Source organism: Prunus dulcis, chromosome 3, assembly GCF_902201215.1.
Source record: "Prunus dulcis chromosome 3, ALMONDv2, whole genome shotgun sequence".
Classification (NCBI taxonomy): domain Eukaryota; kingdom Viridiplantae; phylum Streptophyta; class Magnoliopsida; order Rosales; family Rosaceae; genus Prunus; species Prunus dulcis.
The window spans coordinates 6,770,662-6,796,645 of record NC_047652.1 but is presented as its reverse complement, the minus strand read 5'-3'; the positions used below and the strand labels follow the sequence as shown (position 1 = coordinate 6,796,645).

The 25,984-nt window shown below is 36.2% G+C and overlaps 4 protein-coding genes across 5 annotated transcripts in view; 3 read left to right on the top strand and 1 right to left on the bottom strand.

Annotated features, from left to right (window-relative positions):
* LOC117621645 overlaps window positions 1-497 on the top strand; it is a 940-nt gene extending 443 nt beyond the window's left edge. The window contains exon 2 of the mRNA XM_034352208.1: window positions 27-497. Within this exon, the coding sequence (XP_034208099.1) occupies window positions 27-497 (471 nt within the window). The remainder of the gene's footprint in view (window positions 1-26) is intronic.
* A 6,027-nt stretch (window positions 498-6,524) lies between these two features.
* On the top strand, window positions 6,525-9,371 carry LOC117622244. The gene is made up of 4 exons (XM_034352848.1): window positions 6,525-6,636; window positions 7,003-7,067; window positions 8,249-8,539; window positions 8,651-9,371. The coding sequence occupies exons 3-4, from the start codon at window positions 8,261-8,263 to the stop codon at window positions 9,227-9,229; spliced, it is 858 nt and encodes a 285-aa protein (XP_034208739.1). The 5' UTR covers window positions 6,525-6,636; window positions 7,003-7,067; window positions 8,249-8,260; the 3' UTR covers window positions 9,230-9,371.
* Window positions 9,372-11,680: 2,309 nt separating this feature from the next.
* On the bottom strand, window positions 11,681-13,733 carry LOC117623336 (60S ribosome subunit biogenesis protein NIP7 homolog). Of its 2 annotated transcripts, none has more exons than XM_034354275.1 (2): window positions 13,478-13,733; window positions 11,681-12,558 (listed from the first exon to the last, which is right to left on the bottom strand). In XM_034354275.1, the coding sequence occupies exon 2, from the start codon at window positions 12,501-12,503 to the stop codon at window positions 11,940-11,942; it is 564 nt and encodes a 187-aa protein (XP_034210166.1). In that variant the 5' UTR covers window positions 12,504-12,558; window positions 13,478-13,733; the 3' UTR covers window positions 11,681-11,939. The 2 variants fall into 2 exon arrangements, with proteins under 2 accessions (XP_034210166.1, XP_034210167.1); XM_034354276.1 differs by having other exon boundaries at window positions 11,681-12,550.
* Window positions 13,734-15,029: 1,296 nt separating this feature from the next.
* On the top strand, window positions 15,030-16,945 carry LOC117620614 (putative UPF0481 protein At3g02645). The gene has a single exon (XM_034350736.1). The coding sequence runs from the start codon at window positions 15,085-15,087 to the stop codon at window positions 16,768-16,770; it is 1,686 nt and encodes a 561-aa protein (XP_034206627.1). The 5' UTR covers window positions 15,030-15,084; the 3' UTR covers window positions 16,771-16,945.
* The last annotated feature ends 9,039 nt before the right edge of the window (window positions 16,946-25,984 follow it).

The window sequence follows — 25,984 nt, the reverse complement described above, 5'->3', positions numbered from 1 at the left end:
AGTTATCTAGAGAAAGAATTGTGCAGAAAATGTTAATTAGCCTGCTGCCTGTGTATGATCCAATCTGTTCTGTAATTGAACATTCAAGGGATCTAGATGTAATTGAGGTTCAAGAGGTGGTAGCCTCATTGAAGAGCTTTGCTCAAAGATTGGAAAGACATCATGAGAACAAGACTGAGAAGGCCTTTGCTAGTCTGAGTGTGGATTCCAAATCAGCTAAGGCCACTGGAAATCAGAATAACAAGCAGCAGAAGAATTGGAAGGATAAGGGGAAGAAGTGGGATAATAAACCTGCTGATGGAACTAAAAATCCTTGCAAACATTGTGGGAAATTGCATTATGGAGAATGTAGATTCAAGGGCAAACCGAAGTGCTATAACTGTGACAAGCTTGGTCACATTGCCAAAGACTGCTATAGTAAGAAACCTGTGCAGCAGCAAAGCAACTGTCCATGGAAGAGGTATGGTACTTGGACAGTGGGTGTAGTAACCACATGACTGGCAGAGAAGATGTCTTGATTGATATTGATAGGAATGTGACAGCAAAAGTTGCAATGGGCACAGGACAGTTGGTTGATGTTATTGGAAAAGGAAGCTTGATGGTTGAAACTAAAATGGGAAGGAAATATATCAAGGAGGTGCTGCTGGTATCTGGTCTCAAAGAGAACCTACTCAGTGTTGGACAAATGATGGAGCATGGATATTTTCTAATTTTTGGAGATAACAAGGCAGAGGTTTATGATGATAGCTCTCTCTCAAATCTGGTGGCTAGAGTGCATATGAAAGGAAATAGAAGTTTTCCTTTGAAACTTCAAACAGACTTACATGTTGCACTAAAAGCAAGCATAAGTCAATCAACATTGCTTTGGCATAGGAGAATGGGACACTTAAACTTCCAGAGTTTGAAACTGCTGCAGAATGAAGATATGGTGCTTGGTCTGCCAGAAATTAAAAATGCGAATGCAGTGTGTGAAGGCTGTACTTTTGGAAAACATTGCAGGAAGGCTTTTCCAAAAGAAGCAACCAGCAGAGTTACAACTCCACTGGAATTGGTACACACTGATGTGTGTGGTCCAATGCAAACTGTTACAAAACAGGAAACAGGTATTTCCTTACTTTTATAGATGACTGTACAAGAATGTGCTGGATCTATTTCTTGAGATGCAAATCTGAGGTATTCACAGTGTTTAAGAGGTTTAGAGCCACTGTTGAATTGCAAAGTGGATATAAGGTGAAGAAGCTAAGAAGTGATAGGGGAGGAGAGTACACCTCTAATGAGTTCAATAAATTCTGTGATGAAATGGGAATGGAGAGGCAGCTTACAGTGGCATACTCACCACAGCAGAATGGTGTGGCTGAGAGGAAAACAGAACCATAGTGGAGATGGCCAAGTGTATGATGTTTGAGAAGGGCATGCCACTTGAGTTTTGGGCAGAAACTGTTAATACTGCAGTGTATGTTCTAAACCGAAGTCCAACTAAAGCTTTGGACAAGAAAACACCATTTGAAGCCTATAGTGGGAGAAAGCCAGGACTTAAACACTTAAGAGTGTTTGGATCTTTGTGCTATGCACATGTTCCAAACCCACAGAGGCAGAAACTAGATTTAGCAAGCAAAAGGTGTGTGTTTCTAGGATATGGCAGCTGTGAGAAGGGGTATAGACTGTATAACATTACCACTGAAAAGGTGATTATCTCAAGGGATGTGGTATTTAATGAAGAAGCTAGTTGGGATTGGAATGCACAGCAAGAATGCAGTGTTTCAGTGCCACTTACTGAAATTGTGTCTGAAAAGGAGGAAGGGAGCAATGACACAGTTGTGAAGCAAGCAGAACATTCAGTTGAGAATGAGGTTATTAGAAGACAATGAAGAAAGATCAGTGGTTGACACAGGTACTCAAGATATTGACCACACCCCATTGAAATACAAAAGTCTTACAGAGATCTATGAAAGATGCAACATCTGTATCATTGAACCAGAAACCTTTGAAGAAGCTATCAAGGATGCAGCATGGCAAAAGGCAATGGAAGCTGAACTTGAGATGATTGAGAAGAATGAAACTTGGGAATTGGTAAAAAGGCCATCTGATAAACCTATAGTTGGAGTCAAATGGATCTTTAAAGTCAAGCTAAATCTGGATGGATCTGTTCAGAAAAACAAAGCAAGGCTAGTAGCTAAAGGCTACACTCAAAAGCCAGGAATTGATTTCAATGAGACATTTGCACCAGTTGCTCGACTTGATACAGTGAGAACACTAATAGCTTTGGCTGCTCAGAAAATATGGAAGTTGTTTCAGCTTGATGTAAAGTCAGCTTTCTTAAATGGAGTGTTACATGAGGAGGTGTATGTGGATCAACCTCCAGGATTTGTGGTTAAAGACAAGGAAGACAGAGTTTATAGACTCAAGAAGGCTCTTTATGGTCTCAAACAAGCTCCAAGAGCTTGGTATGAAGAAATTAATTCATATTTTACAGCTGCAGGATTTCAGAAGAGTCCTAGTGAGGCTACATTATATGTGAAAGCTGCAGAAAGTGGAATCCTAATTGTTTCACTATATGTAGATGATATCATCTACACAGGAAGTTCTGAAGAATTGGTGATGAGCTTTAAAACTGAAATGATGAAAAGATATGAAATGACAGATCTGGATTGTTGCACCATTTTCTGGGATTGGGTGTGATACAAGCTGAGTCCTACATCTTCTTGCATCAGAAAAAATATGCAAGAACATTGTTGGACAAGTTTGGTTTCAAAGACTGTAAAGCAGTGTCAACTCCACTAGCTATGAATGAGAAGTTATCCAAGGAGGATGGAAGTGAACAGGCTGATGAAAAGGTGTACAGACAGATAGTTGGAAGCTTGCTATATCTGACAGCAACAAGGCCAGATATCATGTTTGCTGCAAGTCTCTTGGCTAGATATATGCATGGACCTACAAAGAAGCACATGGGAACTGCCAAGAGAGTACTTAGATACATTCAAGGTACTCTAGACTATGGCATAGCATATGAGAAAGGAAAAGAGGCAATGCTGGTTGGATATTGTGACAGTGATTGGTCAGGTTGTGAAGATGATATGAGGAGTACTTCTGGCTATGCTTTCCATCTTGGATCAGGTGTTTTCTCTTGGGCATCAGTTAAGCAGAGCAGTGTAGCACTATCTACTGCAGAGGCAGAATATGTTAGTGCAGCTGAAGCTACAGCTCAAGCAGTCTGGTTAAGATTTGTTCTATCTGATTTTGGTGAGGAACAAGTTGAGTTTACTCCAATTCTATGTGACAACACTTCAGCAATTGCAATAACAAAGAACCATGTGCATCATCACAGGACAAGACATATAAGTAGAAGATTTCATTTCATTCGTGATGCTTTGCAAAATGGTGAGATTGATCTGTTATACTGCAGAACTGGAGAGCAGAATGCAGATATCTTTACTAAGGCATTGGCAAGGGATCGGTTTGAATATCTAAGGAGCAAGCTTGGAGTCATCTCAGCTAAACACTTAGAAGGGAGTGTTAAAGTATAAGTGTTTTTAGCTGAGTGTGTTTGTTGTTTAATTGTGAACCATTGGATCACAGTCCAATGGACAGCTGAGATGTATTCTTAGTTGTAGTAGAATTGTGCCAGGTGTAGCTATCTCATAGGATAGTTAATCAATGGTTAGATTGGATGATGTAAAAGGGAATATCTATTCCTAACGGTTATATTGTCATGCACAGCTTGTGCATGACTATGTGAGATAACAGACTCAGTCATTTCATCTTCTTCTCCAAGTTTTCTCTCTGTGTTTTCTCTTCCTACATGAGCTCCATCTATCAATAATCCAAAACCTGAAAACAGATCATAGTCTGTGAATTCTAACAAGAATTCGATTTTGAACTTCTGGATGGACGGCTTCCATAAAAGAAAGCCTTCACCATTTTGAATGCAAACCAAGCCATTACAGTAGCCGAAGATTAGGTCTCTAGTTAACAGAGGCTGTTCCCAAGGCAACTTGATTTTCAAAACTTGGCCCGACGTTGTATCTTTGTCGGAAAATTTGAGTGAAAATAGCAGCTCATCGGAGTAGATGGGATGAGTAAAATGATGGCATGGGATTTGGTTTTGATGGAGCGTTGGAGATGGGTTATGGCGAACTGTGGATCTTGGATGATAGCTTTCCATTCTTTAGAAACGCACATGAAGCTCACCAAGTCCTTGGGTGAGAGTCGTGGGATGATGTCGATCAGCAGTTCTGCTGGGAGGCATGGCATGCTGAATTTCTTTTGTCGAGAGGTAGGGTTTGCCGTTCGTGAGTGAACTGTGACTGCTATGTGAAGAGTAGGGTGTTTCTTTTTTGCGTTTTATTTGAGGGAGAGCCATTAGCATGAAGTCAAAGAGGCCCACATGATTGAATGTTGTTGAATCTGGCCCAACTTCAAAGACGTGCTTAATGAACTCTCTAAGAGCATTTCCTATCCTCTCATCCCTATCTACTTTGGCTAAAAATAAGAAAAATCCTCTTTTCGGCGGACTCCCTACTTGGCTCCTACTTGGCTCTCTATTTTGGAGAACCAACTTTTGGCTTTCTACATCTAGCAAGGAGGAGAGAGAAATGGAGCTTGCCAAATTGAGGAGAAAGAGAAAGAGAGAGAAAACGGGGGAGAGAGATAGAGACATTTGGGAGGTTGATGGGATTAGGTTTCTACTTTTCTTTTTAATATATTTGATTTGCAAGAGAAAGAGGGAGAATGAGAAAGATAAAATAATAATAATAAAATATTTCAAATTAGTCAAAATAGAGAAAATTGCAGGAGGAAACACTTTTTAAGTGATTTGCTATAATAGCTTTCTAGCTATTTTAGTTAGAATTTGACTAAAATTTGGAGACTCTCTTGGAAATGCTCTAAGCGACCCTTTTTTCTTTTTTTTGTTCGTCCAAAAAAAAAGCGTCCTCTTTTTTTCTTTCCTTCTTTCTTATATAACGTTCTAACTTCTAACTTAAAATTGATAACGTTGTGACGTATTCAACTAGGAACAAAAAAAAGAAGAGCCAAACCTAAAATTCATTGTATCAACCTCATTTGATCCGAGGCCAAAGTATTGGTTAACGTAAGAAATTTTGGGTGATTGAAAGTTTGGAACGGTTCATGGATTGCCCTCTCTTGAAACAAACCGATCTATGCTTAGATCTAGATCTTCAATTTAGAAAAATATCACTCCAACCTGGTTGCCACCGCGTTTGGAAAAGGACTTGGAGAATAGCTAGAATGTTTTCTTAGTTTTTTCAGATGTTATGATACTCTTTTTTTTTGACCGAATTTTCCTCCCCTAAGGTTTGCAAGATAAGGTTTTAATAAAGCCACATCGATGACATCTGGTTTGCAAGGAATTCTTGTACTTGAGTGATTACTGAATGAAGTTTTTTCTCCTTCTTGATCAAACAAGAAAAAGAAAAAGTAGTTCTCACACACACTCTCTCTTCTCGTTTCTTTCCTTCATTTTGCTTTCTCTTTTAATAGACAATATACTAATTCTTCATTTCCATTCTTGAATGGAAATATTTGATAATGAAATGTCGTAAACTAGGCAGAAAATTCAACTTTGGAGGTGTCAATATATTCAAATGACCTTTTTGAATTAAAAAAAACTTGAGCTTTATTTTGTCTCATGGGCAGATAGTTTGTATTTTGATGAAAATTACCCCTTCTAAGTTAACTGATGACTAATTTCATTGAAATTTTTTATGGAATATTATAACACGGAACAATTTGATATGTAGACCAAAACTTTGAGCCCAAGATTGATTGATTTCAAGGACTTCAACATTTTAAAAAAAAAAAAACAAATTCAATGACCATTTAAATAAAAAATTCAACTCATTATTTATTAATAAGTTATTTAAATTAACATCCTCTAAGGTTTTCAAATTTTTTTTCACAAAACCCTTTAAGGTTTAAGAAATTATACGAACACCCCTCGAGTTTGTTTACACAAAATGACTTTCCGTTGATTTTTTTTCCAAAGATTGGTGATTTTACATAAAAATTAATGACAAAGTTAGGCTTTGAGATTAGATTGTACATACATTCATTAATGTTAATTTTGAAAGTTTTTTTTTTATATATATGAAATCATCAATTTTTGGACGAACAGTCAACGAAAAGTAGTTTTGTGAAAACAATTTAAAACCTAAAGAGGTGTTTATGTAATTTATGAAACTGCGGGAGGTTTTATGAAAACACCAAAAATCTCAAAAAGTGTCAATTTAAATAACTCTTTACTGTTATAAAACTAAAGAATTGATGGAGAGAAAGAGAGTTGAGGAAGCAGACGAAAAACCTCTGCAATCGATTGATGATTTCTATCTCTGTCAAATACAAGAAGGGATGAACCCTTTTGTAAACAAAATTATTTCCAACATGTGGGCTCCACTAATTATTTACAACATTTACCAATTAAATAAGCCTTTGAAATAATGGTTATCTCAATGAGTTAATGACTAATTGTAAATTGACATGTGGTCCTTCCCACAGAATCAACCCCACAAACCGAACACCCAAAAATCCCTCATTTCATCTTCTCTGCCTCAGGCCTTCCCTCTGCAGCTCTTCTGCCGCCCAGCGTCGCCTGCAACTATGTTGCTCTTTGGACTAATGGTATCTCTCTCTACCACATTGCCTATTTGGTATCTGGTTTACTTAACGTTGATGCATTTGTGTAGTGTGTTTGTTTGCTTGAGCTAATTTGTTATTATTATGATTATCTTTAGTTTAATTCTTTTCTTAATTTAGCCTGCTGTTAATTATTTATTTTACATGTTTACTCTCTGTTTCTGTTGATTTGTTCTGTAATTGTTTTGGGTTCGTGTGCTTGTGTTGATTTAATTGTTCTGTTAATTGTATTTTCCGTTGTGTGTGCCTCTGTTAATTCTATTTTCAATTTCGTTTTTTAATGTTCCATTGGCTATTGGTGTGCTTCTGTATTACTAAGTGTGCTGTTAATTGTAATTTTTATGGTTGCAGACTTGCAGGTTGAGTTAGTATAAGGCTCTTGAACTAGGAGGTTTACCTGCAGTTTCTGACTACTTGTAAGTTTATTTCTCTTCCATACTTTGAGGGCAATGTATAAGAATTCAATTTTGCATCGTAGTCCTGCAGAAACTATGAAATTTATCCAACTGGAACCACAATCGTTTCACTTCCTCCATCTGCAATGTGTGGTTAGAAGATAAAACAATTTAGGGCCCCATAGTGTATGCGATTGCTACCCTCAACAGAAGGTGGTGAATGCGAGAGTACCTAAGGACTGCATGTAATACTATGAGGTGTGAGACATGAATCATTTGGTTAATCATTGTAAGAAACACCCATACAGAGTCCCAGTAACTGAGATAGGACTTTGTTTTCGGGGGAGTGGGGTGTCTCTGGATTTTTAAGGGGCTGGAAGCTGGAGCCTGTAAACTGGGCTGAAGATGGAAACTTTTGAGTGCAAATTTTACTTGAGAATTTTTTGTTTTTCTGTGGGCTAGCCTGGCCTATAGCACGGATTATCCAACTAGTAGCTTGGACCCCTAAGAGTGCTGGACAAAGGGCAAAGAAAGAAAATGATGAGTAGTAATGCGAATAACATCATCGCTGCGGGGTCTAGTGAAGAAGTGTGTATAAAGTATGTATTGGGATGAACTTCTTAATGAGCTAGCTTGTGGTTCATAGAGGGAGAAAGGTTTTGATCCTGTTGTAATGTGGTCTGTTTGAAGTTTGGAGATGACACGAAAGGAGATTTGAATGTTTTCATTGAGTCATGTTTGCCTTTTTTGGGTTTACAAAGGGTGTTTATCCTTATTGTTTGATGATGGGTCTGCAAATGATATTCAAGTATATGAAGAGGCAATTGAGGGGTTGAAATGTTAATGCGTTATTACAATTTTACGTTTCTGGTGTTGTGATCTAGTTTAATTGGAACTTAGGGTAGACATGCATGATGGCATTGCTAGAGTATTCATAGTGAGAAAGACGATATACTCCTGATAAAGTTACAAAAAATTACAGCATGTTCATCTATTTGATGTCGTCCTCTGTTTTAAAATTCAGAAAGTTGTTAAGCTGTTGGAAGAGGATTACAATATTGTCCTCTCTACAGTTTGAATTTTGAACCATTCAATTGTTCGAATGCATAGAGTTTACTCTTCTGTTAAAATCAGCCTGCCCACATATGTTCATTTTTTATTGTACTTAAGTTTTGATTAATCATTTTTATCCAAATTGGAAGACTCAACAACCAATGAAAAGGGGAAAATCATTCACATTGGGACAAGATGTGGCTATTTGCAATGCTCGGTTAAATATCTTCCAAGATCCGTTCAATGTTGTTTCAAAACCGCAATATAATTTCTGGGATCGAATATACCAAAATTATGTTGAGTTAACTGGTGATCAAAATGTACGATCCCAATGTTCAGTTCAGTCTAGGTGGAAATTAATCTTCGGGAGTTGCAAAAAATTTCATGATTGTCTTGCTCGAGTAGAAGATAAACAAAGTGGATTGACGGAATCTAACAAGGTAAGAATTCGTACTTTCCTTTTACCTAGCAATAATATTTCTCAAATACTTCTCCTTTTCTTAGCAGTTAGTAATAATAATCCTTTGCTAACTTCTTTAAACCCTCACTAGGTTCTTCGAGCAAATATGCTGTACTTTGAGCATGAGAAGAAACGTTTTGCATTCAATCATTGTTGGGAAATTTTGCAACATAAGATGAAAGATTTGGTACCAGCTAAGAGTCCTGATCCTCGTACTAAGGATAGAGACCCCAACATCCATTCCTCATTCTCCTCGCATCCTCCGGACCCTAACACACTTGTTTCACCTGAATCTGATAAAGATTCATATTATATAATGGAATCTCGAAAAAGCAAAAGGCCTACAAGAAGAAGAGCTGAAAAAGAAGCACACAGGAGGAGCAAGGTAGTCAATACTTTGGATTCTCGCATTTGCGACTTGATGGAGCAATTTACAAAACAATTGGCAGAGAGTGACAAAAAAAAGGCAGAAGTTGCAGAAAGAAAGGTAAAGGTCATGGAGGAAATGAATGAAAGGCAGCAAAGAGAGCAAGATGACCGCATTATGAGTATGGACACTTCAAACATGGGACCACGCGCAAGAGCTTACTATGAGCACAGAAAGAGTGATATTTATTTCAAAACCATGGGGCACACTGCAGACAAGTCCAATATGGAGGACAAGAGCTAGCTTAACGATATTTATGCCAAAATGACGGCATAAAATTCATGATGTACGAATCACATTCTGCATATGCGTTGATGTTTGAATGATGAATTGATTCATGTTGATCTATCTTGAATTATGAATATTGTGTAGGAATCACATCTCACACTCTCGATCAAGATCATGACACTAGCCGTTATGTATACGTACTTTAAAAATAAAAAAGCCTTCATATTATGCCAAGAGGCACCTTGCCCCCCTTCCCCCAAAAAAATGATGATATAAATTATCCTTCAATAGTAAACTGATTTGTATACTTAATTAAACACTTCATTTAAATTAAACTAACTAATTAATTCTACCTAAATAACTTGTGAAGAAGAATTTCAACACTATAAAATATCGCCTTCGTAATACAGATCGATCACGGACAGAAACAGGATGAGGGCAGTTGTTAATTATATGGTGATGTTGAATATCACACTTCTTGTGCCAAGTAATGTGGTGGAAGCCAGGGACTCAAATTTGATCACTCCATCTGCTGCCTCTGCTCCTCTTATCTCTTCATTTGTTGCTGCCAATTTATGGAGAAAACCATTTAGAGTTCTGAATCTAACTTGCCATCAACATTGCGTAGATGATTGCGATGTAAGATTCAAATGTGCACCCTTCACTCATTACAGGCATTGTGTTGAGATATGTGAACAAGTGTGCAGTTATTCATAAAGCTTGGGTGGTAAATAAAAAATTAATAAAAAAGCATATTTCTACAATACTAAAACTTAATAAAACAAAGACAATAAATAAGATGGAGGTATTTATAAAGAAGTACAAATATGTGTTAATCCTAAAAGAGATAAAATAGTAAATAAATCTTAATTACAATTAGACTAGAGAAACGGATAAATAACCAAAATCCTAACTAAATAAGGACTCGCCAACACTCTCCCCTCAAGTTGGCGCAAAGATGTTTCGCATAGTCAACTTGTCGAGTGTGTCATAGAACACTGTACTCGAGACTATCTTCAAGTTGGTCTTCCGAATTAAGAAATTTACGAAAAACCAACAATCTCTCTTCCCAAATTTTCTTTAGTGAAGAGTTGTCAAAAGTCTTAACCGGTGATGGGAGAAGGGACACTAGTAGCACTAGTGATATAGCGATGGCCGACAAGCAGAATTCGAACGAACAACAAAGAAGTTCTTTTTGCAAACTATGAGTTAAAAAACAGACAAATCAAAGCAAATATCGCAACAAAAACATAAGAGAAAACCCTAAGAAATAGGATTAAAGCAAGGGCAAAGGCAAGGCAAATCAAAGACAAATGAAGGCAAGGACTAACGGATCAGAGAGGTTGGAGATGTTGAGTTCCATGAGAGAGAGAGAGAGAGAGAGAGAGAGGTCATGCACGTACATATTCATCTTTGGTTCGTTGTGTTGCTTGTGTTTGTGTTTCAAGTTTCAACCACTATAGTATTAGCAACATATGAAGCTGGATTTTTTTTTTCCTTTTGTGTTGTTGTTGATTTATGATTTAGTTGTACATGCATGTAGCTAAGTAGCGCATTATAAAATGGTAATGGAGTAAGGCCACCTTATATAGCTTGTACACATACTATAATATTGGTGGATGGCAGACTACTAGTCATACTTGCTTAGTGTTAGTGCAACTTGTAGAGGAGCTGTGATCTATAGGATCTCTAGGAAAAGGAAAGTAGGGAATTTGAGGATGCGCCTAGAAAGAGGAGTACGCATAGGATTAGGAATGAAAATAATGGGAGCTTCAGGATGAGGAATGAAAGGAATGGGAGCTTCAGGCATCTGAGGTTTAGGAATGTGAGTTTCATGAACAGAAGTTTTAGGGTTGTTAGGTTTAGGAGTTCCTTTTAGTTTTAAGCTCTAAGAGCTTTGGAAATGTTAGGGATTTTTTTTTTTTAAAAAAAAAAATCATGATATGGAAGGTGTGAGCCAGGGAAAAAGGACATTTTGAAAGGGAAATAGGTTACATAGAGAGAAGAAGAAGCATCTTCTTCATGAGCTTGCACTGCAAGAACCACAACTAAAATCGATACAATCATCACCTTCATAACTAGCATGAAAAAAGAAAAGGAGAAAAGGGCACTTGCACAGTTTTTTGTCTTCTAATAATGTTCTTGTTTGCTCAAAAGAAGACTACAACTTCAAACCATTGAGGTGGTTTTGAAAAAAAAAATAAAAATAAAGCTCCAAAACACAAAACAAACCTCAACTGCTGTGAAGTTAGGCTCTTTGAAGTTGTTAGAGATTCCTTTCCATATCTCTAGAATATATTCCTTTTCTTGTTTTGGCGACATATGTTGCATAAAGTCCACTAACCCTTTGTTGGTTAGTAAGGACTTTATAATAATACATCTATTTCTATAAGTTAACATTTATTTCCACACCAGTTGGTCCAACAACAATTTATGCTAATGACTTTCGAATGAATGCAGTGTGTGTGAGAAAACACCCCCTTTCAAATATCGCTTGTACAAAAAATAAATCAAAAATCAAAATCAAAAATAAAAACCAGATGGAAGAAGTTCCAGATAATCAAGAGTTAATACCAAAAGTCACAAGCACTAATGGAAATAATATTCAGGAAAATCATCCACATCCCAAAAGACTTAAAAGCTCAGATTGATCAAAAGCAAATAGATCCGCCTTACATAACCCACACAAATATCTATCAAAACCACCCAAATCACGTCCAATTATTCAAAGATCATCCTCCATCCTCAAGTACTCTCCAATATCTGTCTGGTGAAGCACCACAATTCCATTGGGATCCAACTTCCTACAATCCTGAGTAGACTTGGCCGCAATCCCGAAACCCAAGGGAACATCTGACATCGAAAACACCACCACACCATCACCTGGCACAATATTCTCTGTAATCCTCCCCAAACCACCTTTCAAGACATGGTTTCCGTACAAGAACGACATCTCAGAGGTAGGTTTGAGCCAGACCTTGTGTTTAGCATTTGAGGCCACTAAACTCAAGCACTGAACTGTTAAGTGGAAACTACCACCATGAGTAAACCTACCGATACAAGTGCCCAGAGAGACTAACTGAGTCCGAGCTATATTTGTAGCACGCTTTACTAGTGATTCGCTAACATAGTAGACCTTGTTCTTGTGGAGGCGAAAGCAATAACGGCCTGAATCCGGGTCTGGGCCTTCATGAGAAGGGTTCTCGACTATGTTTTTTAGGTTGTTGCCTGTGAACTTGAAAAGCTTTTCGAACACTGCCGTGGTCTCAGTCTCATCTAAAGGTCTCATCTTTGTCCGGGACTTGAGGAAGGCTTTAGGACGGAGGTTTCTGAGGCCTGCTTAGCTATACACATACACAAGGATGAGGGAGAAACAGATACAGAGGATAGCATAACAAAGCATAACATAAAAACATCCAACAAAGCATAACTTAAAAAATAAACATCCCACAAAGCATATCATACTTAAAGCTGTCCAGAAACAGCCTTATTTATAGCCCCTAACTCAGACAGGACAACCTCAGACATGGAGATGGAGGACGAGCACCAGAGCACCATCCAGTTAGGAGGCTCTGGCCCCTTCGACACCCATACCTTTCATTTTGAATGAATTTTAAAATGGACCATTTCTCCTCTCACACCTCCTTTATTCACAGACAAGCCTTTGGATATGACTTTATCAATAGACATTAATCTAAATTCATGGAATGCATTATCTTAGAACACATAATTGTAACAAAAGTGAGCTACTCCTAGCCATACTATCCTTGTACATACATACTACATAGTCTCAAGTTTTTTTGCCACCAACTTGCTCAACTATCTTTGAGTAGCAGAATTAGTTCCAATTTTTGAATTCGTTTGATTTTGTTCTCTACCAAGCTGAAGACATCAGAAGAACACAGTCCAAATCACTGCATGTGTATCGAAGGGTTTGTTCATTTCCACAACAGTTTCCTTCATGCACAGCATAATTAACATCAAAATAGAACGACAAAAATACAGAACAAACCAAACCCAGATGAAAAAAAGTATGCCTTGATTTCAAGGGCAAAACCCAAAAACCTATGCATTTGTCCCTTTTTCCTTTCAACTCTTCTTTATTCTACTACACTATGCTTTGACACAGCAATGACAAAACCAAAATCAGTGTCAATATCATTTACCAGCATATTAAAGCAGTCCAAAACACCAAATCTGAAACAACCAATTATTGAAACAGCCAAAAACAAAAAATAAAGAGAAACTCAAAAAATTTCATACCTTTTATGTAAAGCCAGAGGCAGTGAGAGGGAAGGATGTGAGTGAGACAGAGAACTGAGGTAGGGAGCTCGAACGAGGTGAGAGGAGGCGGAGCGAAAGTCGAGAGAACCGAGGGTTGAAAGTGAAAAATAAAATCTGATTTTGAATCAAATTTTCCCTTTACCCTAAAACCCTAAACCCAGAGGTCGTTTTGTGAGGAAGACGAGAGAAGCGGCGCGAATGGACAAAACAAAGAAACTTTGAGGGATTAGGTCTGGTCAAGGGTGTTAGGTGTAACATAATACAAAACATATTAACACATTAAATATTTGACACGTGGCAATCAGATTAGAATGGGCTTTAGCCCATTAATAAAAGAAAATCATATAGGTAAATTGCGAGAATGGTCCTCAAACTTGTATGCGGTGTACATTTCGGTCCAAAAATTAAATTATTAGTCCAAATGGTACATAAACTCTATTTTAATCGCTCATTTGATCCAACCGTTACATTTTCTGTTAAATGTAACCAAATTTTAGGGGTAAATACGACTTTTCATAATTAACAAATAAAATAGGGTTAAAATAAATACAAAATTAGAAAATAATTGAAGAAAAAGAGAGGAAAAAATCATGAGGCCCAAACCCCCTCCCTTCGATTTCTTCTCCCATATTCCAATTACTGAGTTTTTATTTTATTTTTTATTATTTTTTATTTTAACGTACGAAATGACCAATTTGTCCTCATATTTAACAGCAATATTGACAGAATGTAACGGTTGGATCAAATGGGCGATTAACATAGAGTTTATGTACCATTTGGACTAATAATTTAATTTATGGACCAAAATGTACACCGCATACAAGTTTGAGGACCATTCTCGCAATTTACCCAAAATCATATTACAAAATAGTTACCTTGTATCTTCTTTGTGTTAAGTCTAACCAAATATCTTTTTTTTTAATTTATTTTTTCTGTCCATGACTCATGAGGTAAACTTAAAAACCAAGTTATATTCATATTTGGCGATCAAAGGAGACACTGTAATGAATTTCGAAATAGTTACTAAATTAATTATACTTCTTTTTCTAATGTTAAAAGATCTTTTAAGTTCAAATTCCTAATTTCTGATATAATAAAAGAAAAAGAAAATTTTCGTGTAATCATCCAAAAGCAGCCACGCCACCACAAGCGACAATATAATATTCTATCATTACCATCTCCGGCCAATTAGTTAGGCAAGTTTAAATCGTGGCTTTTGTGGACTTGACTTTGCATTCAAGTATACGAAAACAAAATTGCTAGACCCAAACCTATGGAGAAAAAGTTAGCACGGAACCTTCATCCCAGTGTCCTTATTAAGCAACATGTAAAATAAAAATCTCAAATTCTCATATCAATATGTTATTCCCACCTGCACAAGTGGGTTTAAGAAAAGGACAACAATCAAGCATGAGGAAAACGCATCGAACATTTTTTTAATTTAACACTCAATTAAAGTACAATAATCACAGTATTAATTCATGGGCTTTCCTAAATTCTCATAACTTCCTCAACAATCAATACTCTCACAAACTGCCATCGACCCACCAAAAAGTTTCTCCCTAGCTACAAGAGAAAAACAAAACATGTCTTCTCTCCAACCAACATTTTCTTCCAAAACCAGTACAAACTTCAATGAGTTTCAATGGGTCATTCAAATCCAAAAAACACTTGAGGAAGAGCTTGAGTATGATGGGGAAATCCCTGTCTCCATTTTCAATGTCCCCAAGGCCCTTTTGGCTAGCGATCCAGATTCCTACATCCCTCAAGAAGTTGCAATTGGCCCTTACCACTATTTGCGCCCTGAGCTCTATGAGATGGAGAGGTACAAAGTGGCTGCAGCTAAAAGGACCCAAAAGCAGCTCCAATGCCTAAAGTTCCAAGACCTTGTTGAGCAATTGAAGAAGCTGGAGCCGCGGATTCGCGCTTGCTACCACAAGTATTTGGATTTCAATGGTGACACTTTAGGTTGGATGATGGCCATTGCTGCATCATTTTTCCTTGAGTTACTCCAAATCTATGGGGCCAAAGAAGGAAGGGTTTTGGCCAGAGTTTCCTCGAGCATGTCACACTTGGTTGACGTTTCAGGGAGCAAGTCAGCTCACCATGCAATTCTTAGGGACTTGGTGATGCTTGAAAACCAAATCCCACTATTTGTGTCCAGAAGAATTTTGGAGTTACAATTCACATCACTGGAACAAGCCGACGACCTTCTGCTTTCGATGCTGATGGGGTTGTGCAAGGAGCTTTCACCATTCAAGGTGGTGGATCAAGACCTGCCAAAGATCCAAGTCTCAGAATGTGCTCACTTGCTAGACTTTTTGTACCAAATGATCACCCCCAAGTTAGAACGTCGACCGTCTGAAATTGTGGAAGCTGAGGATGAAGGAGAGTCCACACCACACAAGGGATCAGAATCTTCTGATAGCCAGAATTTCGTGAAGCAGTTTCTGCAGGAGGTATGGAAGCTGCTGTCGAAACTAAACAAAGGTCCGGTACGTCTTTTGAAAAAACTACTTGTATCTGGTCCTGTTAAAGTGTTTTTTAAATTGCCTTGGACAATCCTCTCCAACCTTCCTGGATTTGCAATGTTGAAACAACCTGTTTCTTATTTATTTTCCACCCAAGACAAAGAAGAAACCAAACCCGAAAATGAGAATTCGAGCAATAGTATTAGTAAACCACCATTGATAGAGGAGATTACCATCCCTTCCGTTTCTGATCTTGTAAAATCCGGAGTCCGTTTTGTGAAAACAAAAGGTAGCCTTTCGACCATCTCCTTTGATCCTAAAACAGTCACATTTTACCTCCCTGCTACAAGCCTAGATGTAAATACAGAGGTGATCTTGAGAAACTTGGTAGCATATGAAGTATCAAATGCATCAGGGCCGTTGGTTTTAACCCGTTACACCGAATTAATGAACGGGATCATAGACACTGAGGAGGACGTGAAACTGCTTAGAGAGAAAGGTATAATTTTGAACCGTTTGAAAAGCGATGAAGAAGTAGCCAAGGTTTGGAATGGTATGAGCAAGTCCATTAGATTGACCAAAGTGCCATTCTTGGACAAGGCAATTGAAGATGTGAACAAGTATTACAATGGCAGATGGAAGGTCAAAATGACAAAGTTTATGAAGGTTTATGTTTTTGGTTCCTGGCAATTTCTTGCTGTGCTTGCTGGCTTGTTGCTCTTGCTCTTGATGACATTGCAAGCATTTTGCTCTGTCTATTCCTGCAGTCGCGTATTCCATATCACCACCACTACTACTTAGTGATGCTTTATGCCTAATTAGCTTATTTCCTTCTCTTCTTTTGCTAATTGAAACCTCCTGATTTGTACTTCCTAAAGAAAAGGATGGCTTGGTGTGTGCTTTCTTTATTTTAATTGGTTGTATTTTCAAGGGTGGAATTGTGTAATGATCTAAAGATTGCAGTAGTGATTATTTGATAATGGCTTGATTCTTTCTTTTTCTTTTGTATTCTCCTTTGAGGAAATTAATTAATTATGCTTGTAATGATGACAATTATTCTCCAAATTTCTTGGCCACTATACTTTTAAAATTAAGATGACCAGCTTTATGTTTTTGCATTTCTTACTTTGAATTTCATAAGATTCCCATGATCATGTGAATCAGAGCTTTTTATATACTTTTTCATGATGTACTAGTTGCTTTTAAATATTGCATATGGTGATAGGAGCATTTGGGCATACCACTAGAAAATAATCACATGGATTGAATTATGTTTCATTTCATGAAAACCAACTCAGCTTAAGCTCAGGGTATTATTACCTGTCAGGATATATTTATTTGATACAAGCGATAATCTGTTTTAAATTAATCTAAATTACAAGGAGAGGGATTCGAATTCGAGTGTAGAGTAGAGAGCACATCGATTCTAGCCAATTTGACTAAGCCTATATATACACTGTCAGAATATATATACCTGCTACTTCTGTAGATTTATATTTAATGAGGGAATAAAAAGAACTAAGACAGTTGGGTCTTCCAGATATATACTCTACCTACTATTCCACAACATGATCACCATATAGATAAAGCCTAACCAACATGTATATCTTTATGTCTGTCCAAAAATAAAAACCAAAAGAAAAGGACTAGCATATAAGAATTAATAATGAAAGACTAAAGGTTGAAATATATTATAATCATTGTGGAACATGTTCTGCCTGCTACTTTATCAATATTGAACGGAGGAGGGTGCATTTGCTTCAGTGGGTGCATAATATTTTAAGCTATATATAGGACCACAGGGCAGTTGTATTTTTTATTTTTTATGATGTTCATGGTGAGAGTGAGTGACAACTTTTACTTATTCATTCACATTTCTGATCAGGAATTGCGGAATTAATTTACATTGGTACACAGAGGTAGTTAAGTTTAATTTATCTAAAAAGAGTTGAGAATATCATGTTCAAACAAGATCAGTGAAGTACAAAAACCACTGAAAGGAGAAGTCTTTTTCTTTTCTTTTTTTTAAAAATAGAAATTCTATGATTGCATTTATAATTCAGTTAAAAAAGCCACTAATTATAAATGGCCAATGCTTATATAGCACGGACACTTCATCAAGTTGAAGTGTCAAGGTGTCAGACACGCAAACACGAGGACACGCCTTGGACACGGGTCAACGGACAAGACACGTTTTGGACACGGTTAAAATAGTTTTGGACACAATCAACTGAAGTCAAGACACGGGAGGGACCATTTTGAAAATTATAAAATAAAAACTGGGGTCAAACATAATTATTAAAAACTATGTGGACATATTTGAAATATTTTTTAAAAGTGGGCTAAAAATGTAAACAATTTTTAAAATTTTTTTTTTTTCCTTGTTCTTTCATAGCTGATATTTTTGGTTGACTGAGGATATTGATAGCAATTTGGTTGTGAGAGAAGCATCTTTTTGAGTGGGTAATTCATTCACTTTTGTTTATTTTTTCTTTTTAATACAAACTCGATTCTTATTTTATGAAGTAGGAAATCGTTTTACTTATTTTGAAGATGATAAAACATATACGAAAAATGTGTGAAATTTGGGTTATGATAAATCATGAATATGTGTGAATAAATATGTGTATCATTCTTTATTTTGTTTAGGGAAAGATGAGTAATGCTAAGTTAACTTAAATGAGTATGAATTTGTTTTATGGTATTATGACATTGAAGTATTAAGTATCAATTTTTTAAAAATATATATAAGTATATACTATTATAATTTTATTAGAATTTATTATTATTTTAATTGTCGTGTCCTAACCGCGTCCGTGCCCGTATCCTAGTTTTTTGAGTTTTTCCGTGTTGCGTTTGTGTCCCTATGTCCGTATCCGTGCAACACATGCCAATACAAACTAGTCACAAAAGGGCTATTACAATAACAAAACAGTCTAACATCAAAATTAAGACAATCTAGTGCGCATCCACTAACTATCACACAGATTCGAAGAACTCTAGCATAGGCATCCCAATTAAGATTGCAAAATTTAGAATAATCAAAAAGAGTTAAAGCTTGAAAAATCCAAGCCATAACAACACAAATAAAACTCTCATAAAAGAGATATGAAAAACTCTCACAAATGAGAGGTGAAAAGCTCTTACAAAGAGAGAGGTGAAAACTACACAAAGAACCCAAAATTACACAAATCGAATGCAACTTATACGAGTCGTGGTGTGATAAAATATTTTTTTCTCAAAAAAGTTTGAAAAAAAAGAGTAGGACATTATATTTTTTTGAACTAACGTCAAAAGACTCCCTGAAGGTTTGGGGTTATTCTCAATATGAGCCCCCTAGTTTCAATTTTATCAATTTACACCCTATAGTTTTCAAATTTGACCAATTTAACCCTTCCGTTAAGTTGACTGTTTGGTCAGACATTAACTGATGACGTGTTCATATGGGACTCACCCACTAACCAATCAATTGCAAACTCAAATGTCGCAACAAAGTAGTTGTCTGGGAATTAAGCTCTATTATTACGATAACAAGCATTAGAGTTTTAAGAGCTTTTATAAGTTAAGGAGTTTTAGGGACAAAAGAAGGATTTTGAGGAGGAGGAGGGCTTTCGGGAGGAGGAGGAGTTTGAGGAGGAGAAGAGCTTTCGGGAGGAGAAGGACCTTTAGGTGGAGGATGAAAATTTTTAGTACCAGGAGGAGTTTTAGGAGGTTTTGGATGAAAGTTATATAAGGAAAGGGATCTTTCTCACGATAATATCTTGGAATATAGTTAGGATTTTCTTTCTTTTTCTGATATGAATAAATTCAGAAATTACCTTGTTTGGAAATTTGAGAAAATCATTATCTTGAAAAATGGATGGATAAACATAAGAGGTAACTTTAGAAAGAAACCAAGATTGGGGAAGAGAATAAGCATCTTCTTCGTGGGCTTGCACTGCAACAAGCGCAAATAAAACCAATACCAACTTCATCTCCATAGTTAGATAAAAATTGAAATAATGTTTCTCAAAGATAAAGTGAGCACATGTGGTGATAAATAATGTTTCTCAAAGCTTTTAAAGAAGAAATGAAAATAGTACTTTGTACTCAAAGTTTGAAGAGTTAGAGACTCCAATTTAATATAATTATTTCATCAAGCAAGTTAAAATTTAACAATTACTTTCCTCTTTTACCAAATTTCAAAAAATAAGAAGAAAATAAAATAATGAAAACAGGAAATCCAACATAACTCATTAAATTGTTTTTTCATCAATAGGAAGAGGGGAATCAAACTTACGACCTCTTGTAAGTTACTTTTGTTTTTTCATAGCTCATCAAGTTGTAACATTTTAAAGAGAAGTACCATTAAATTCTTAGCTAAATAAAAATTGAACAAGCTGGTACTAATTTTACTTTAGAAAAACGTAGCTATTGAAATATATAACCTAGATATTAACTTTTAAAGAATCTGTGAAAACAACTAACTAGATAAAAATTAAAAAAAAATTAAAAAAAATATATCCCAAGAAAGAAAAATGGATGAAGGTGCAAGGTGAAATCCTACCCAAAATAAAGAGCCTACATTTTTAATACACCAACCACCAATGTCGGGGGCTTTTTTTGCAACTCCAATCGGCCAGAGAAAGAGACTCGTTTCCAATCCATTGTGGGCATAGAGACCCATCATTGGATTGGGTCTCTAGGAGCTTGTCTCTCTTGAGGAATCTTGATTGAGAAACTTAAATGAGGACAGATCGTAGTTATTGGATAAAATTGGACAGTTGATTAAAAAAGTAACTTAAGTTGCAGCCGGGTTCTCTTCAACCCAAAACAAAAACCTATCCTAATGAAACACAAATCATTTAACTCAGAATACACCACTAATTTGACTGAAAAGACACTCAGCTAGCTCTTCGTTGAGCTTGGACGAGATTTGAGGGCAAACTCATCCAATTTTTATCTCAACCCACCTTAGTCGTATAGTCTGCGACATCATATGAAGCTCAACTCGCCCATTTTTTCTCAACTCACCTTGGGAAGTGCATTTCTAGTAAGTGATTATGAATATTCTGTAGTTTTTAGTCTGAATTTGGTTTTGGAATGTTTATGAATGTTCGTCTCTGTGGGTTACCCAATGGCATGTTTCAGCTTTTCTTTGGTTCCCTAGCTTGTTTGGTTGTGAAGTAGCAGTTTGTGCTGCCTCCTCCCTTCTCCATTTTCGTATTAAAAGTGTTTTTCAACCATAAAAAATTTAAATTTAAAAATTTAAATAAAAAAAAAACCAATGGAGATGGGGAATATAGTATATGAACAGTCACTTAGACCGTTTGTTAGGATTGCATCAAGTATGGTGGAGAGCAAAATTGTTGCTAGGTTAAAAGAACGAAATTTTCTGAAAGTGTCTTATACTTCAGTGCAGATAGCTGTAATTTCCTTTATATGTTAAACAAATATCACTCAATTGTCAAAATGTTGGTGATAAAATATGATTAAATAGTGAATAGGTACGAAAAAACTGCTATAATGAATATATGTCTTATTGGTATGATTAAGAAATGGGTAATTATTGTATTAAGAATAATTATTATGTAAGATTGCATTAAAATTGTACCATATATACTGAGAGTTGTGGCCTCAAATACATTTGAGTCTAACAAGTACATAATTTCTTGGTTCACTTAGAAACATAACCATATAATGTCAACCCTAGATAAAGTGCATTTGTTGAGAAGCCACCGGATAGTTACGGAGTCTAAGAAAGTATTTAACCGAGACTTAAGTGCAGCCAATATATCTAGCCATCAACAAATGAGTCTTCTTGAGGTACAAGTAGGAGAAATGGAAAACATTGGGTGGACTAGTAAAGATTTGTATAATTGGGAGAGAGACCTTCATGCAAAGCTTTTAAAAGATTATTTTTTTAGCCGAGAGAAAACAGAATGTTGGCTTTTACTTCAAGATGGAGGCAGATTCAAATGAAGACTAAGTCTTTTTTTTGGGCAGATGCAACCTCAAGTCGTTCATATGGATATTATGGAGATGTAGTTGTTTTTTATACCATGGACAACACCAACCAGTATGATATGGTGTTCACAACACTGATAGGGTTAAATAATCATGGGCAGACAATTGTTTTTGCATGTATTTTTTTAGTGAATGAAACGATAGACTCCTTTGTTTGGCATATAACATGTATTGCATATGGCATATAATGAATAAGTTCTCAAAGAAACTGAAACTGAACAGTAGATATAATACTGAGGAATTGCATAATTGTATATGGGATATAGATAGGAAAAAAGAATTTGATGTCAAATGGCAGGAAGTAGTTAGAAGTAATGGATTGAAGGATCATATATGGTTGAATTCAATTTTTGATTAGCGTCATAATTGAGTTCCAGCCTATTATAAACATGTCTTTTCAGCTAAAAGTTCTCATGCATTTTTCAAGCAATACATTTGTAGGAAAAATTCTTTTGTAGAATTCATCGTAAGATTTGAGAGCTCTTGCTCATTAGCGCCATAAAGAGTTGACAGGTGACCATATTGATCACAATGAAGTACCTCGAACGCAACTATCTACTCTAATGGAAAGAAAAGTTATGGACAATTACATGAGGGAAATGTTATAGAAATTTCAGCGAGAGCAAGGGAGAAGTGTTTCATGTTTTTTAGAACGTACAAATTTAGATGATACTATTTGTGTGTACAACATAACAAAGAGGGTAACACCAGGAGTTTCGAATGTCAAAGAGGTAGTTTATGAAAAATGATGTAGTGTCGTGCAGTTGCAAATTATTTGAATGTTCTGAAATTCCATGCCGACACTTACTCATCTTTTTAAGGAAGAAGCAGGTAGAGCATTTACCAGAAAATTACATATTCAAAAGGTGGATGAAAAGTGCGTAGTGAGGTGTTGTTTTTTATACAGAGGGCAGTGTAATAAAGGATTGTGTTGATAAAGGTCGTGTATCAAAGCGATCGATGTTGTCCATGCTTTCAGGTCAATTGATCGATGATGCATTACTATCAGAGAAAGGTTTCAAATTACTGTAACAAACTTTCTAAAGCCAACACTAAACCCTAAACCATGAAGCCAACCCTGAAGTGTTTGGGGAAGGCAAGTAACTACATCTCATCTACTGCAGAAGATGTGAGAAATAGTTCCAATCAAGTTAAACTGAAGGATCCGTAGCAAGGGAGATCCAAAGGCAGGGAAAATGAGTGAAGAAAAATGTTGTAGATCGGTTGAGACAACGTTGCACTGACTGTAGGAAGACCCATCACAATAAACAGAAGCGTCCTCAAGTTGTTAACCATATGCTATTATACGATTAAAGATGACATCCTTAATTTATACTTAACATTATTTGCAATAAAAAGTATTTGTTTTATCTGCATGTTTCATGTGTCATTTAGGTCCCCCTGTAACGGAGAAGATACAAATCAAAGCACAGCCCCTACGCATATTTCTCAAGCAAATTTGATCATGTTAGTATTTGACGCAACATTTGGGCCATAGTCGTCAACCCAAGGTAGTGACTATACTCTTTATTCATTTGGCATTATTGTTTCCTATACAAATAGACATCGCTAATGATATAATTTTTTTTTAATTATGATTTAGTTGCAAGGCTGTAATGGGCAATGACTAATTTGTTTATTTTCAATGATCATTTTGGAATGAAAAGCGGTTTGTCGTTTGACCATATTGCCAATATGTTGTATATTTTGCTGGTTTAGGATATTATTGCATTAAGTGTATATTTGATCCAATAATTGACATTAGTTTTTCTTAGTTGCAAAGTGTGGTAGAGCTAGACATATGTTTTTTATGCTTCTAGGGTTGTAATGGGCAACGACTAATTTGTTGATTTCAATGGTCATATTGGAATCAAAAGTGGTTTGTCGTTTCCTCTGAATTGTCAATATGTTATATATTTTATTGCATTGGGTGAACATTTGATTCAACAATTGACATTAGTTTTTCTTAGTTGCAAAGTGGTAGAGCTAAGCATATGTTTTTTATGCTTCCAGTGTTGTAATGGACAACTACTGTGTTTTATACCAAATGGTCATATGGGACAAAGCAGGGTATGACGTAACCACCCAATTTTCCTTATGTTATATTCTAGTTATTAACTGGTTGTTGATTATGAGCTTGACTAACAACAAATATTTGTGCACGATTTTATAAACATTGTTAACTGAAGGATACATGAAATTTGCACTATGTTGGAACAGAATGACTAGAAAGCATCGTTTGAAATTAAAAAACAAACTCCATTATAACACCTTCGGTACCAAACATTATGCATGTTATGCACGGTGCAACTAGTTAAAGTACTCCCAGCGCTCATAAACTCAATGTATTTCAACACGAACATGCTATAATCGCCTTTAAAGCAACAGAAGAACCCAATCAATTGAAATCGAGCATAATTGACAGTTTAAAGTAATAAAATCAATTTGTTATGTTGTGCTCACTCATTAGACTGTTGTGGAACATCCACACGTTCTATTGGCCATGGACACAACCAGTTTCGGTTGCAATCGTTTGCGTAAAAGCCGAATTCATAAAACTCTAAAGCGTTCAAAACATTTAGAGCGAAGTTGAAAGCGGGGCAAGTTCTTCCCTTAAGATCTCATCTGGAATAAATGAAACCATTGAATCGTACACTTTGATTTCATATTTAACGAGATCAATTATTAGAGTCACCCAATGCTTATACTTCGTCAACATACAAGAGGCATAAACCTTATATACACTCTGCTAACTCATCACACACGTCGGAATCTCGTCATTCATAACTTTGAGTAAACTGTTTCTAATTTTCCACCCGACCATCTTTTTTTTTTCTTTTATTATCCGCAAAGCAGGTATGGATGTGATTCTGACTTTAGTATCCTTTCATCCCAATTTACTGAGTTTTTTAAGTTCCTGATCTTGGATTTAATAGATACAAGGATGCATATGTACTTAACAAAAAACTCATAAATCAATGAACTCTATAGAAACTTGGATCAAAATATGTTTGACATCACATAGTGTTTTCCTAAACAGAAAAAAAAATCAAAATATATTATATCAATCTGTGTGCTTCTAGACGGTGCCTTAACTTTGACCTTTATCACACCACCCTATGTAGGATTCGACATGGAGACAATTTATTATCCATTCACCCAAATCATAATCAAGATCCAAAGCTTTTTCAGAACAAGCAATCTAGATTGCTCACAGAGTACGATGAGGTTAAAGTCCTTGGTAGTAGAGCCTTTGGCATTGTTGTCTCCTACAAGAGTAAGATAGATGAGACAACTTATGCAGTGAATAAAACTGCAATTAGAGATGAACAAGAATTCAAGTTTGCGGGTAAGAAGGGAGGTGTTGATCATGTCGCAGCTACAACATCAATATATCGTACAGTACCATATGGTATGACTTGAGCCATTTTTGGTTGGTCTAAACAATGTTGTGGATGATGATGATGATAGAGGGAGTTCACCAGTCAATTACGTTGATCTCCCTCATCTATACATTCAAATGGAGTTGTGTGACAACATTTTAAAGGATATACTAGAGAATAATAAGATTATGACAGATGATATGTGTTGGAACATTTTTGCAAACATTATGGTTGGTCTTATGTATATATATATATATATATATATATGCATGCCCAAGGAATTATGCATAGAGATCTCTCTCCTGCAAATATTTTTAGGTGTGGTGATGTGTGGAAGATAGAAGACTTTTAACTACCTCGAAATGTGAATGATGAAATGATGATAAAGTGATTCAAATCATAGACATGAAACATATAAAGCACCAGATGAAATGATGGATTGTGTTGTAGATATCTACAGTGTAGGTATTCTACTATTCGTGACGATGTTAAAAACGAAACCCATCACATACGTGAAAATGGTAGCAACAATTATAGCGTTGAAGAATCATGAGGAGCTGCCGGAGGAGTGGAATCATTATTCACAGTGGCAGTAAGTGATGCGGCTCGTGTAGAGGAGACTGGAC

Coding starts and splice junctions, on each gene's coding strand:
- LOC117622244 (XM_034352848.1), top strand. CDS start 8,261: ATGAAAAGGGGAAAATCATTCACATTGGGACAAGATGTGGCTATTTGC. Junction 8,540..8,650: donor GATTGACGGAATCTAACAAG/GTAAGAATTCGT, acceptor AACCCTCACTAG/GTTCTTCGAGCAAATATGCT.
- LOC117623336 (XM_034354275.1), bottom strand. CDS start 12,503: ATGAGACCTTTAGATGAGACTGAGACCACGGCAGTGTTCGAAAAGCTT.
- LOC117620614 (XM_034350736.1), top strand. CDS start 15,085: ATGTCTTCTCTCCAACCAACATTTTCTTCCAAAACCAGTACAAACTTC.